This window comes from Myxocyprinus asiaticus, chromosome 12, assembly GCF_019703515.2.
Source record: "Myxocyprinus asiaticus isolate MX2 ecotype Aquarium Trade chromosome 12, UBuf_Myxa_2, whole genome shotgun sequence".
NCBI classification, from domain to species: Eukaryota; Metazoa; Chordata; class Actinopteri; order Cypriniformes; family Catostomidae; genus Myxocyprinus; species Myxocyprinus asiaticus.
This window is the reverse complement of record NC_059355.1, coordinates 37,457,079-37,471,574: the sequence shown is the minus strand read 5'-3', so window position 1 is coordinate 37,471,574 and position 14,496 is coordinate 37,457,079. Positions and strand designations below refer to the sequence as shown.

Below are 14,496 nucleotides of genomic sequence, written 5' to 3'. Positions count from 1 at the left end.
ACACACGCATTTACCTCCCAACACCACACAAACTGTCCCTGGAGATGGGAACTGAGTGCTCACAGTTGGTGTTTGTCATTTGAATTAAGTGATTGGTCAGAGACAGAGGATGAATTAATTTATGTACCTGTTAAACAGGAAGATAAGGAGAGCAGAAGAAAAGAGTGAATGAAAGGGGTTAAATGCTGCTAGGCCTGTGTTGGATGGGAGAGTTCTGTTGTGTCCCAGTTTTCAGACACAATGTTTTTTTTTTTTTTTTTTTTTGATTTTTCCCCTTTTTCACCCAATTTGGAATGCCCAATTCCCAGCGCGCTTTTAAGTCCTCGTGGTGGCGTAGTGATTCGCCTCAATCCGGGTGGTGGAGGACGAATCCCAGTTGCCTCCGCGTCTGAGACCGTCAAACCGTGTTTTTTATATGGTCAGTGATGTCTTTGTATGTTTAATATTACTCAAAGGTTATTTAATACATTATTATTCATATAATCGAGTATCTTAAGCTGTAAAATAAAGCTTCTGGATCTTCCCATGAGTGGTAACTTATTGTGCTGATAGTACTGTATAAAGGCATCACAGCCATATGAGTTTAAATAAAATGTACATAGTCATAATACAATGACTCGCAAATTGAAATTTAGTTAGTCGTTTCGAACAACAAACCCTTGTTGGTCTACTGTGGTATACAACCTTTGGAACTTTGGTGATGGGATCTAAACGCAAGATGTAAATAATGAGCGAGCAGGGACTCCAGTGACAAAAGGCTGGTTTTATCCTGGCCGCTAGTCATCCTGAACACAAAGCCTAAAGACTCTCTCTGCTCTTTCTTCTTTATCTCATCTCTCCATTTTCACTTGTCTCTCTAGAGTCCTGCTCTTTATTCACTGCTTCAGTCCAGTCAGGATGCTGATAAGCTGTTTAGCCATGTGTGTTTGTGTAAGCCACACGTGTCCTTTTGTTTAAATATGTTTGCAGCATATCCTCTCTCACATTTAGTAACTTTTTGCAAATAAGGCAAGGAGTCATAAAATATATACATATAGTGTTTAAATCATTTATTAACCAAACAGTAAAAAAGTGTGTGTTCTGTTTAAATTCTATGCGTGTAAATACATGTGTGTTCAGAGAAGATACTGATGTTGATATAAGCATTTTTATATAAAGCTTGAAAATACGAATAAAGAAATAAATAAATTAAAGCAATAATTATATAATAACAAAATGGTTTAAAGAGAGTCTTGCAAACTATTTACATTATGATCTTTAAAATCATAATGCAGTTGAAACAGGACGCCAGCAATCATTCTGTGGGGAAAGATGTTCTCCTTCCATTTGAACAGTTCCATAAAATAGAGTGCAGTATTAGATTAGGGATTAGATTACATTAGATTCAATGAGGCAGGTGTGGGGATAAAGGGGATTTAATCTAGCATAAAAGTTGTTGTACTTGTGATTATGATTTGAATAAAAATGGTCTATTTATTATTAATTAATAATACCTAGCTAATTCGTTAAACTCTTGGTGTACAGTCAGATTCTATGTTGTCTTAAAATACATTTCGACAAAACAAGAATCCACAAAATAAAGTGCAGACCAAGACAAAATAGAATTTCATATCAAAAACTGAACAAAGCATTTTAACAATGTCTTACATAATGAACATTTGGACTAATATTTAAGGCTGTATCATTAATAAAATGGATGCTGTGGTTTATTAGGTATGTTTTAATATGTGTTTAATATGGTATTGTCTCTCAAGTTATGGCAGTGACTAAGTTGGTGTGACTGAATGCAGAATGTAATTGTAAGGGTGGGGTCATATTGAAGGGGTGGGGCATAGTGGCTATGTGGCTAAAGGTGGATGGTTTATCATGCACACAACTGTCAAACTGTGGAAAGTTTTCCACTCTCCTCTTCTTAGGCTTCCTAGACATTTTCCTATTGCGGGTCTGAATCCCATCTTTCTTCATTGTAAGCGGGCGGTTCACCTGAATGCACAAAAATACAGAGATATCATACACCATTTGTACAACAATGAAATTAATGGTTTCTTTTTGGGGGGGGATTTTCTCCCCAATTTGGAATGCCCAATTCCCTATGCGCTATAGGTCCTCGTGGTGGCGTAGTGACTCGCCTCAATCCGGGTGGCGGAAGACGAATCTCAGTTGCCTCTGCGTCTGAGACAGTCAATCCACGCATTTTATCACGTGGCTTGTTGAGCGCGTTACCGCGGAGACTTAGCGCGTGTGGAGGCTCACGCTATTCTTCGTGACATCTACGCACAACTCACCAAGTGCCCCACCGAGAGCAAGAACCACATTATAGTGACCACGAGGAGGTTAACCCAACGTGACTCTACCCACCCTAGCAACTGGGCCAATTGGTTGCTCAGGAAACCTGACTGGAATCACTCAGCACGCCCTGGATTCGAACTTGCGACTCCAGGTGTGGTAGTCAGCGTCTTTACTTGCTGAGCAACCCAGGCCCGAAACTAATGGTTTCTAATGTAATTCCTTCTGTTTTAAAACTAAAAGAAAATTATGTATATCCTGCCAATGCAAAAAAATAGAAAAATAAAATAAAATTATTCCCCCCACCCCAATATTTATTAAGGGATGGCCAGCAGATTCAACATAAAAAAACAGCAAATTGTGCAAAAAAAAAAAGTGCAAACTAGGTCATTTAAGCAATTCTTGGGCAATTGTTCTCAGTTCAAGAATAAGCAATTCTTGTTAGAGAATGTAAAGCCCTTACAAGTCCTCTTACAAGTTTGCATTTAGGAAAGGCAAAGTGTATGTGTAAATATATATGTTGTTTTGATTATCCAAAATTCTATCACTCAGTTTGGTGGGCTCTGTCTATACAAAGTTCCAGTGCCACTTACGTTGTGTAGTTTGTAGTACAGACCACAGGCATTACACACATGTTCTCCATTGGCATTACGTCTCCAAAGTGTGGTGGTGCCTGTCTGGCAGTTGGCACAACAGGTTCCTGTTCGACTAGATGCTGACTGCCACACACATATCACACAAAAACACAGAGTTAAAATGCCAAGAGAATGGTCAATGACAGAACATAAAACTTAAGAACAAAATAATTCAAGTAGGGCAAGCAGGAGGGAAAAAACAGTTTCACGTCCAATATTAGGAAGCCTGTAGCAAGATCTGTATGCTCTGGCTTAAAAGTTGAAATGGCATGTAGAAAAAAAGGTTTTTTAAAAGTTATCTAAAGTAAATGTTATTTAAATTAATTTTAACAGGAAGAAATTGTTTGTCTCCATTAAAACACTAAAATTTTAAAAAGGATATGACTCTGAAATTATATGATAGACATAATGTTATGAAAATAATAAATATTTAGATTAGACATTTAAGCTTTGCAATATATATATATATACAGTACTGTGCAAAGTTTTAGGCACTTGGGAAAAATGTTGCATAGTGGATGTCTTTAAAAATAATGCCATAAATAGTTTTCATTTATCAATTAATGTCATACAATGTCCAGTAAACATAAAAAAAAAACCTAAATCAATATTTGGTGTGACCACCTTTGCCTTCAAAACAGCACCAATTCTCCTAGGTACACCTGGACACAGTTTTTCTTGGTTGTTGGCAGATTGGATGTTCCAAGCTTCTTGGAGAATTCACCACAGTTCTTCTATCTATTTCGGGTGTCTCAATTGCTTCTGTCTCTTCTTGTAATCCCAGACTGACTCAATATTCAGTGGAGGTATCTGTGGGGACCATGCCATCTGTTGCAGGGCCTCCTGTTCTTCTATTCTATTCTATTTGCAAAAGTAATGTTTGGGAGTCTAACATTTATATTTCCTATTGACACACTAAAAGTGAAAATATAAATAATCATCTTAAGACAAATGTTTTTGTGAAGTATCTTATGTGCCTAAGACTTGAGTATTGAGACTTGACTGACTTGCACACACTTATGATGTGTTACATTCATACAAGCAGACAGAGAAGAACGTTTGAAGTAAGTTTGGAGCAGAAGAAATAGAAATAAACCTTGTGTAAATTGTCAGCCTTACGCTAAGCTAAAATGCTATTTCTAACCATTTTACATGCACGTTACCAGGCACGATCATATTTTTTATCAAGAAAATTCACGTTAGATCATAATTTCTTTTTTGTTCTAGTAAAACCTTTGATATTAGGGCAAAAAATCGTATTCTTTTATATCGTATTGTTTTCCTGTAAAAATATCTAAAAATCTTAACAAGTAATCTAACGGAATATGTTACAAATTACATTTCACAGCATGTATTCTGTAATCTGTAGTGGAATACATTTCAAAAGTAACCCTCCCAACCCTGTATATATATATACACTATATTGCCAAAAGTATTCGCTCACCTGCCTTTAGACGCTTATGAACTTAAGTGACATCCCATTCTTAATCCATAGGGTTTAATATGACATCAGCCCACCCTTTGCAGCTATAACAGCTTCAACTATTCTGGGAAGGCTTTCCACAAGGTTTAGGAGTGTGTTTATGGGAATTTTTGACCATTCTTCCAGAAGCGCATTTGTGAGGTCAGACACTGATGTTGGACGAGAAGGCCTGGCTCACAGTCTTCGCTCAAATTCATCCCAAAGGTGCTCTATCGGGTTGAGGTCAGGACTCTGTGCAGGCCAGTCAAGTTCTTCCACACCAAACTCGCTCATCCATGTCTTTATGGACCTTGCTTTGTGCACTGGTGTGCAGTCATGTTGGAACAGGAAGGGGCCATCCCCAAACTGTTCCCACAAACTTGGGAGCATGGAATTGTCCAAAATCTCTTGGTATGCTGAAGCATTCAGAGTTCCTTTCACTGGAACTAAGGGGCCAAGCCCAGCTCCTGAAAAACAACCCCGCACCATAATCCCCCCTCCACCAAACTTCACAGTTGGCACAGTGCAGTCAGACAAGTACCGTTCTCCTGGCAACCGCCAAACCCAGACTCGTCCATCAGATTGCCAGATGGAGAAGCGTGCTTCGTCACTCCAGAGAACGCGTCTCCACTGCTCTAGAGTCCAGTGGCGGCGTGCTTTACACCACTGCATCCGACGCTTTGCATTGCACTTGGTGATGTATGGCTTGGATGCAGCTGCTCAGCCATGGAAACCCATTCCATGAAGCTCTCTACGCACTGTTCTTGAGCTAATCTGAAGGCCACATGAACTTTGGAGGTCTGTAGCGATTGACTCTGCAGAAAGTTGGCGACCTCTGCGCACTATGCGCCTCAGCATCCGCTGACCCCGCTCTGTCATTTTACATGGCCTACCACTTCGTGGCTGAGTTGCTGTCATTCCCAATCGCTTCCACTTTGTTATAATACCACTGACAGTTGACTGTGGAATATTTAGTAGCGAGGAAATTTCACGACTGGACTTGTTGCACAGGTGGCATCCTATCACAGTACCACGCTGGAATTCACTGAGCTCCTGAGAGCGGCCCATTCTTTCACAAATGTTTGTAGAAGCAGTCTGCATGCCTAGGTGCTTCATTTTATACATCTGTGGCCATGGAAGTGATTGGAACACCTGAATTCAATTATTTGGATGGGTGAGCGAATACTTTTGGCAATATAGTGTATATATATATGAATAACAAGAAGATTGCTAGTCAAGATCCTTTGTGGAATGCCTGCCAATTTAGACCTGATACCAATAAGGTCCACTACACTTTCCATATGAACGAAGGCTGGATCATGTACAGAAAAGTATCTCCTCAGAGCTTAATGTTAACAGTAGGATTTCAAGCATTTGTATTGGTCTACAGGAGACTTTTTTTTTCTTTTTTTTTATCAAAATGACTGCAAATTTGCATGCTGCAGCTAAAGAAAAGATTATATAAGATCCTTTTTTTTAATTTTTTTTTTTTTTTATGAAGCCAGTGTTTTATTAAGAAATAAAACAAAACAAAACAAAGAAACAGCATACTGGCCTGGTCAGAATCTTTGTTATTAACTCTACAATTACGCCCTCAAAAAAACATAAATTCACGTATTTATAGCCTATATGTGACTCGTTTAACGCCTTTCCCATCCATATATCTCTGTTACATATTTTTGCCTGTCCTGTGGAGAGGTGCTCAAGGAGCTATTGTAGACTCTTCACATGTCAAAAAAAATAGAGTGAGAAAACAACCACGAACGGAAGCTCTTCCAGGGCTCACGAAGTTATCGGTACCGGGCAGACATCCTGCCACGGAAACAAATGGACCGACCTGTTTCGACAGGCCCTCTTTAAATATACGACCTGTAGCTGATGCAGCAGCGCTCGTCACACACTGAAGAAAAGCATGAGTTCCGAAGTTTGTCAGTCTAATTTACAGCTAATACGCTCAGAAAGAGGGTCATACAAATTTCATCGAGGCAGCCACTTTCAAGCTGATTTATTAGGTGTTTCCCTTCATTTTTTTGTCACGGTAGCAGTTCTGCAGACGTCTGCATAGTGTACAGTCCCCTCATCAGATTATAATAGGCCAAGCCTACTTGAAATATTTATTTGAACGGTTACTAATGTTAAAGTATTTTCTTCTCTTTACTTATATCTAACCACACAAATGTAGTTTTAATGTAGGCTTTGCAGAATAGAAACAATTCTGTTACTTGCTGAGTGTAGTTGTACTACTATTTCAATTTAAACAAAAGTCCATCAAATTGAATTGTGTAATATTTAACAAAATTGAATTACTAAAACTTTAAATATTTATTTTTGTTTATTTGATTAAAGATTACTTAATTCATTTTGATGAAATTTTGTTATAAAAATTAAAATGTGTAAATCTCAAAATTATTTTTTTTGAGTGAATACTGAACCATTATGAACTTGAATGAAAATGAAGTTCTAAACAGAGTTGACACTTGACTTTTAGGCCTAGAATGAAAATGTGTATTTAGAATTGTAAGCATTAAAAGAAAGGGTTGACTATTTGCAGTAGCTGTAAATAGCATCTGTATAATTTGTCAACATTATTAACTTTTTTTGACTAGACTATATATTAAATGTGAACTAATTTAAGCAAAGTGACATCAGTTCATCCTGCGAAAATCTCACCTAAAGTATGTCAGCATATCTAATAGCAGCCTTCTACAACCTTTACAATACGAAAACAATATCTTGGTAAAATTTCAGCAATTTGTTTTCTAAAATAATTGAACACTGTACTCATAATTGGACATGCTGGCTTCAAGTATAGAAAGTGAGCCATCACGCCGGCAGTCTACTGCAATCTTTAGAATGTGAAAATGCTTTTTTTAATAACCATGTTTTAATAACGTTTTAGCGCAGTTTGTGGAATTTTTAGACGGTCCCTTACATACCATAGATGAACATCATACCTAAAACCTTTTTTTTTTCCTTCTTTTTTTTTTTTTCTCTCTGTGTTATCAAGTGTCCCATTACTGTTTTACTGAGTGAAAAACCACTCAAAATTTCCATAATTGAGCATTTGGAATGAATTTTCAAATAATCGCACAAGTGGGCAGAGAACCAGTCCTGAGGAAAGGACTAGGTATTCTCCACACAACCAATCAGGTGAGAAGCTATGGTATCTACCCTTTCCGTTTCGACTGAATTGTTGTTGTGTTTTCTGAATTGCTGTTGTGTTTTTTAATTTGCTGTTGTGTTTACTAACTTGTTGTTTTGTTTCTGGATTCGCTGTTTTGTTTTCTGAATTGCTGTTGTGTTTTCGGATTTGCTGTTGTGTTTTATTATTTGTTGTTGTGTTTCTAAATTATTTTGTCTTTGGATTTACCGTTGTGTTTTTATTTATTTTTTTTGCACTTCTTGGCCACCATAATTAACCTTTTTCCTGACTTCTCCATGGGTGGCGCCATTATGGCGAGCTACATCCTCTCGGATGCTCCGCGCTTCTGCTTAATTGTTGTTATTGTACGCTAGAGCTAGACAGACGTTACTGGTGATGCCTATCATTTGTGCTGTTAGAGGATGTTATAACAACTACAGGTGGATTTAAAAAATTACTGGAAAATTAATGTTACAACAATAAACCCACCCAAAAGCTGTCAATGCCTGAAACTTTGAGTCACACCAGATGCAATAAGCAGAGGTTGCATTAACATAATTCTCCATCATTTGCCTATTTTTTTTTTTAACACTGATGGATAATTCCAAATGATACGTCCCTCAAATCTGCTGATTTTTAAATGAAACCTAGGGAGAACATATGTCCTCTTTTCATGTACATCCTCTTTTTTGGACCTTAAAAAGCAGATTCCCAGATTTGTCAGTTTTCATATTGAAGTGCTTTCTATCATCATCATCATACATTGTGTGTGCAACAAGAAACCCGGTGAAATCCAGCGCATCATAATTGTGAATTCTCTCTCTGCGCACTGAATGTCTGTGTGTCTCTCTCTCTTTTACACACACACGCACAGGGCATGTGCAGAAAGCGTGAGAGCCCAGTGTAGTAACTTTACCATGTAAATGTGTGTGATTGTGTACTTATTTATTCAGCGATTGCCGTCGAAAGCGTCCATACACAGATTTTAGTGAGAAAGGGATTTAAGTTAAGTAAATAGGGAGTGTTCCATCGTTTTTGACTGTCGTTAGTGATTATTTCATTGCTTGGTAATGTGAATAAGCTGTGAACCGGAAGTCTGTAGCATTGGGAGTACACGCTAAGCAAAATGGGTAATTTCACCGGCCGTGAAAATCGTGGATAGGGCCATGGAAACTCGAGCTGCCTTTTCACTGTCTCCGACATTTGCATACGACTGTCGTATTTCTCTCCCTAGTGGCAGTCATGATGAAGTCATTTTGCTCCTAATGGATTTTATTCATTGAAGGTGAAGCTACCAGAGGTGTATCTCAGAATGACATTACTGAGTGTGATTTTGTTGAGCAGATGAATGAATTCAAAAAAAATTCAGGATTAATATTCACTCATTATTTATCATTAATAGTATTATTTATCATTATTACTGTTTTTATAGTTAATATTATGATCATTAACAGCAACAACAACCCTAATTCAGCAAATATGAATCAGAAATTCATAGATGTGATTTTAAATATGTAGATTTTGCATGTGCAGAAATAAATGACTCATGTACACATTTAATCACACGTTTACTGTTATTCCAAAAGCTTCCGGTCTATCGTCTGTCGGATGCAGTGAAAAGGCGGCTTCAGTGGTCCATTACATAAACACACAAGACTTTCTCTTTCTATTTCTCTGTTATTTTCCAGCCTCTGTACATATTCTTTGTCAGTGCATGTAATACAACCATCATACACTGTATAAAATGTCCATAATTTTAACAGTAAAAGACTGTAAAAATGTTACAGTAAAAAACCTTAATTGGTTAACTGTTAGTTACCTTGAAATATACAGTAAAAAGTTAGAATATATCTAAAAAGAAAATACATGTAATTTTATGGTAAAATGCTAATAAATTACATTATTTAGATGTAAAAAGTATGATTTTCCTGTATAATTAATGGTAAAAATATATACTCTGTTTAAATGTATACTATGAGTACATGTACGTTTTAAAGGTAAATTGTTGTTAAAATTACATTAAAAAAATGTAATCGGGCGTTCCCAGAATTCCCTACATGAACCATTGCATTTCATTATATTTTATGGGAATAGTTTTGTTTCTTCTTATTTTTAATATCAGTTATGTACATTGGGGTGTTCTGTGTTATATTTGATGTAGTTTTGTTAATGTTTATTGCATTAATTTAATTTCACATGTGTTACCCTGATGGTGTTTAGTGTTTGTGTGAGTGACACTGAGCACTGTCTCTACATGTTTATTGGTCATTGCTCCTAGAAGGGCAACTATTGATGAACTTCATGTCACCATGTGCTCTTCTGTAATTACTACGGTGATTAACAATACCTTATAAAGTAAAAAGCAGATTTTTACAGTTTCAGAAGGTTAAAGGTGCTATATGTAATATTTGTACTGTACTAAATCATAAATGACCATAATATGTCATTATAGAATTAGGAAACATGCTAAGTTGAAATACTGTCTTCTCCGATAACAATGCTACAGCCAGTATATTCTACTTTGAAGTTTCCATTCTGGGCCGGAATTTCTGTTTATGTTTTGGCCTGTGTGATCCCGCCCACTGCCCACTCACCAATAGTATTTCGACACTGCCGGGCTGCCAGATTTGAACAAGTTTGCAGGCAAACAACACTGCGTGCTGCAGCTATGGAAGCCAGCAAATGAACTGGATCAGAGATAACAGATTCCACCCGACCTAAAAAGCCTCGCCATCCGTCTAAAAACCACCATGATCAGAGGCGTAGTAAAACAAGGATAAATATTGGAGATGCCTTTGGAAGATGGAGACAGCTTAAAGCCCAGAAATCCTTTAAAACGGATGCTGAGTTGGCTAATTTGCTTGTCAACATTCTGACAACCCGCATGAGCTTCGAGTCTGAGGCGGGGCAGACAACTCTCCAATATTTTGAATTTGGACTGCAATACCCATTTCAAACGCTTGTTGTCAATCTTACATATAGCACCTTTAACGTATCAAGTTTATCATTTAATAATAAAAACGGTAATGCACCGTAAAATATACAGGCATCAAAATTACATCCCATAAAGCCTAAAACGTGGTTACCGTATTTTTCACAGTAAATCTCTGGCAACCACAGCTGTCTGTAATTTACCGTAAATTTTACGGATTTTTATTTTACAGTGTACATCACATGGTCACAATGTTAGTAGTCACTATTTAGAACCTTTACAATTTTAACTGTAAATGTTATTACTCTCAAGATCTTTACATACATGAGCAGTGTTTTTTTATTGCCATTTATCACCTGACTGTCTACATGAAGAATTCTTGATGCTCCTTTTTTTTCTTTACCCTTGTCATGGGGTGAAAACATTGGCATTTCCCAAATATATGGGCAAAATGCAGGTTAAATGTTAGCAGGCAAACCTTTATCAAAGCTTTTCTTCAGTTTGTTTTTAGAGCAGTGTCCTAAAAGATGTTTGTGTTGGAACTCTGTGTGTGCTTGCAAGCATATGAAAAGGTGTACATGTCTGTGTCTGGCACTTACCAGTCGCCGCTTGGGTCTGATGAGTGGTCGGTTCTGGCCATTCATCTTGTGATAGAGTCCACATGCATTACACAGATAATGACCTGTTCCATCCCTCCGCCACAGAGGAGTTGATGTCGCTCCACAATTCACACATTCACGCCCTTCCACCATATATTATCCACAGAGATGCACAAAATGATAAGAGAGGAAATAAGTTTAAGCAACTTATTCATGCTGAGTGGAATGAATGCATAGTGTGGTTGTGCACTGAAACATCACAGCTTACATCACGTAATCTTTTTTGAGAAAGTGTGAAACAAGTTTTCACATCACAATATTGTATAACACAAAAGGACAGATGTGCTAACTTCAGAACTGTTCCAGAAACAACACAGGCTATTTGGCATGAGGTGCGCACCAGACACTTCCTTCATAACATCTTTCAACAGCATGCAAGATGATTCTCTGTCCATCTTCGTGCAAAAATGTAAACCTACATGATCATGTCCATAAACAGCTACCAATGAAGGACACATACAAAATATGATTCTTCACTTCTGTGAGTGCTATGTTATAAGAAGCAGTGTCAGATAAATGAACTGCACCTGAAACATTCAAACTTTTTTAATTTGTTTTGCATTTTATCTTTGGTCTTTTTTAGTGTACAGGTGCATATCCATAATACAGATGCATAAACTGTGCCTCTTGTGATAATATAGTCATCAAATTATAGTAACACTTTACATTACAGTGTCTGTATAACTTAATATACTGTAATTTATTGCAATAACAATAAAAGTGGGTGTTTGCAAGTTGCTCCATAAAATAATATAAAGTAGGCAAGTAAGTCTACATGTTCATTAGTAGCCAATTACTGGAGCATGCCCACTTAATGTAATAACACTGTTATATGAACACTGTAAGTGTGGCCCTAATTGTGTAAAAGAAGCAGATGTTTAAAGCTACACATTCCACATCTGACGGTGAACTGTGAACTCTGAGTTTACCTGAGAAAGCATGGCTTTTGCTTTTTGACGTCATGTTGTTTGCACTGCTCTCGAGCAAACTTCTGGAATGAAACATACTGCTGGAAAAGTCGTGTGCTCCCACAAAAGCATAATCGGAATATGGAGGTAGGCCTATATGTGATGTAGTCTGTGCCAGATTACTACGGATTGGACTAGAGCACTCCATTTTCATCCCGTCAAAAAGCTGCATATGATACTTCCCAGTGTCTCTTACAGCAGCAGCACACACTGGGTCAGGGGACGCGTCCTTGGGTGGAGTAGGGGGTAGGCAGTAGAGCTGAGGGCTGCAGTCTTGTGTCATTGTCAGGCAAGGCATCGAACTTGGGGCAGGTGTACTGGTGCCCATGTAAAATCCATTTGAGTTTTCAGCGCCTGCTGAATGAAGAACCGCTTTACCCAGGTGGCTGACTGCCCATTTGTTGTGGTGTTGGGCCACCGACAGGGTCGGCTTGCTGTTCTCCAGTAACGAATGTCCTTGAGAGTGGATAAGGTGGGGGTGACACATTGAGCCACCCGTAAGCCGTGCTGCAAAAAATAAAAAAATAAAAATTAATTTTGAAATGTTACTGTATGTAGAGTCAGACTACTCCAAGACAAAGGTGGTCAAGACACCTGGCCATTACGTGAATAGTCAACTTTTTTTTATTCTAAATTCTTTGCGTTATCACACTACATTTAACCACAGTTATAAGTTATAACAGTGTTATAACAATCTTATAACAATAGGGTCTATTATAACACAATTAAAACAATAGATAAATTATAGTTATAATTTGATGGAACAAATTTTGATGAAACGGTTAAGAAAAAAAACGTGTGTAAAAACAATATATTTCATGACACAATTTTTAGTTAAGAAAACAAGAAAATGTGCATAAATGCAATATATTTAAATCTATGTAAATGGCCATTAAACTAAGTGCAAATTTGCTGACATGCTGCATTCAGTGTTTACTGAATATGGAAAGGAAAAGTGATCATTTCAGAATATTAAGACAGAATTCAACCAACATACCATTGTTCTTTATTACAATATAATTATAATAATGGATAATTTTTATTAACAATTGAAAGATTATAAAATGTACACATTCTTTTGGAAATTAATCTTGGAGACAATAATGGATGTAAAAAAAATAATAATAATAATGAAAATAAAAAATAGCACTAGCCTATTTTCCATACCCCGATGAGTTAATAAATATGACCGACAATTTAATGGAAAGGGGATTGAAAAGCACTTCATTCAACCTCAACTTATGCAAAAATGTAAGTACTGAAAACTGGTTAAAAGGCAACTATTAAGAAAATACTGGAAGGACAATAATGCTCCAGGCCTACTCACCATGCGTTTGACTGTAAGACATTCGTGCACGAGTGTGAGAGTAGGTTCCATGTGTGTGATAATAGGGGTTTCCTTGAGAGTCCAAATGACTGAGAAATACGTCCACCTCATCTGGTGGTAATAACGGGGCTCCTGGCTCCATATATCCCGAGCTATGATGCCCTAAGCCAGGGTGAGGAGCCACTGAATCTGGGGTACCCATTAAGGCTGAATGATGAGCATGCATCATCCACCGGGGTTCCGCCGGGAGCTCCATCTGTAGATGCGGTTAAAAAAAAAGTTAATCCAAGTTCATCCAGCTTGAATGCTTATTTCCCAAATGTGTGCCCTCTCTTTCCCCGCCGTTACATTTAAATGCTTTAGTACACCTCTGAAAGCGTAAACGTAAATTAACATATAATACAATGTTGAGCCAGGTGTTCGCGTGTCTTTCTTGTATCTACGCGATTAGACTCACTGCCAACAGTGTGACATCTCCCCACATGCAGTTTTAAGAGGATGAGCGCGAGCGATGCCCTCAAAGATTAAGATCTCGCGCCTTAAAAATAACACAATTAATTACTGATTACCTCAGCTATATGTGCTTGTGTGAACTGATTCACATCGTTAGGACAGATACCCTAATATCTAAAACAAAATCCTGTTATTTGGGTGGAACATAGAGTCCAATGACAACAACCGACCTTCTTATCTGTCACTCCAACTCCATGGCAGAGCTGCAGCACGCATGTATCAGACCACTTTCTTTGTACTCGTCCGTACAAGGATACGCTTCGGGAAGGATTGACACAGGTACTCGAGCAACTGGTCAAAAAGCCTATATGCAAAAGACTTTATGAGACAGAGGCCAAGGGTTGACTCCTCCCGCCAGGATGGAGCTTTTCTAGCCAATTAGAGTCAGTCCCTTTTCCAGCTTGACACCTGAAACTCCACTTAACATTAGGCAGCTTCTCATCCATTCGTTTCTCTATAGGTCTGCACTGCTTACAAGAAATTTATTCACATTTCACCCTTTAGCAGCATCCTGTTTGCATAATGTTTCCAATGACATTGTTACAACGTACAGAAAACTATGTCTGTGTTTA

General features: G+C 37.7%; 1 protein-coding gene across 1 annotated transcript; it reads right to left on the bottom strand.

The window, feature by feature from the left end:
• Positions 1-1,044: 1,044 nt before the first annotated feature.
• On the bottom strand, positions 1,045-14,223 carry LOC127449072 (GATA-binding factor 2-like). Its single transcript, XM_051712213.1, has 6 exons — positions 14,095-14,223; positions 13,412-13,667; positions 12,046-12,591; positions 11,057-11,199; positions 2,880-3,005; positions 1,045-1,983 (listed from the first exon to the last, which is right to left on the bottom strand). The coding sequence occupies exons 2-6, from the start codon at positions 13,665-13,667 to the stop codon at positions 1,750-1,752; spliced, it is 1,305 nt and encodes a 434-aa protein (XP_051568173.1). The 5' UTR covers positions 14,095-14,223; the 3' UTR covers positions 1,045-1,749.
• Positions 14,224-14,496: the final 273 nt, after the last annotated feature.

Excerpts from the sequence above, each read along its gene's own strand:
- LOC127449072 (XM_051712213.1), bottom strand. The coding sequence starts at position 13,667 with ATGGAGCTCCCGGCGGAACCCCGGTGGATGATGCATGCTCATCATTCA. Across the intron at positions 12,592-13,411 it reads GTCTTACAGTCAAACGCATG|CACGGCTTACGGGTGGCTCA; the intron begins GTGAGTAGGCCT and ends TATTTTTTGCAG. Across the intron at positions 3,006-11,056 it reads TCAGACCCAAGCGGCGACTG|TCAGCATCTAGTCGAACAGG; the intron begins GTAAGTGCCAGA and ends TGTGTGTGGCAG.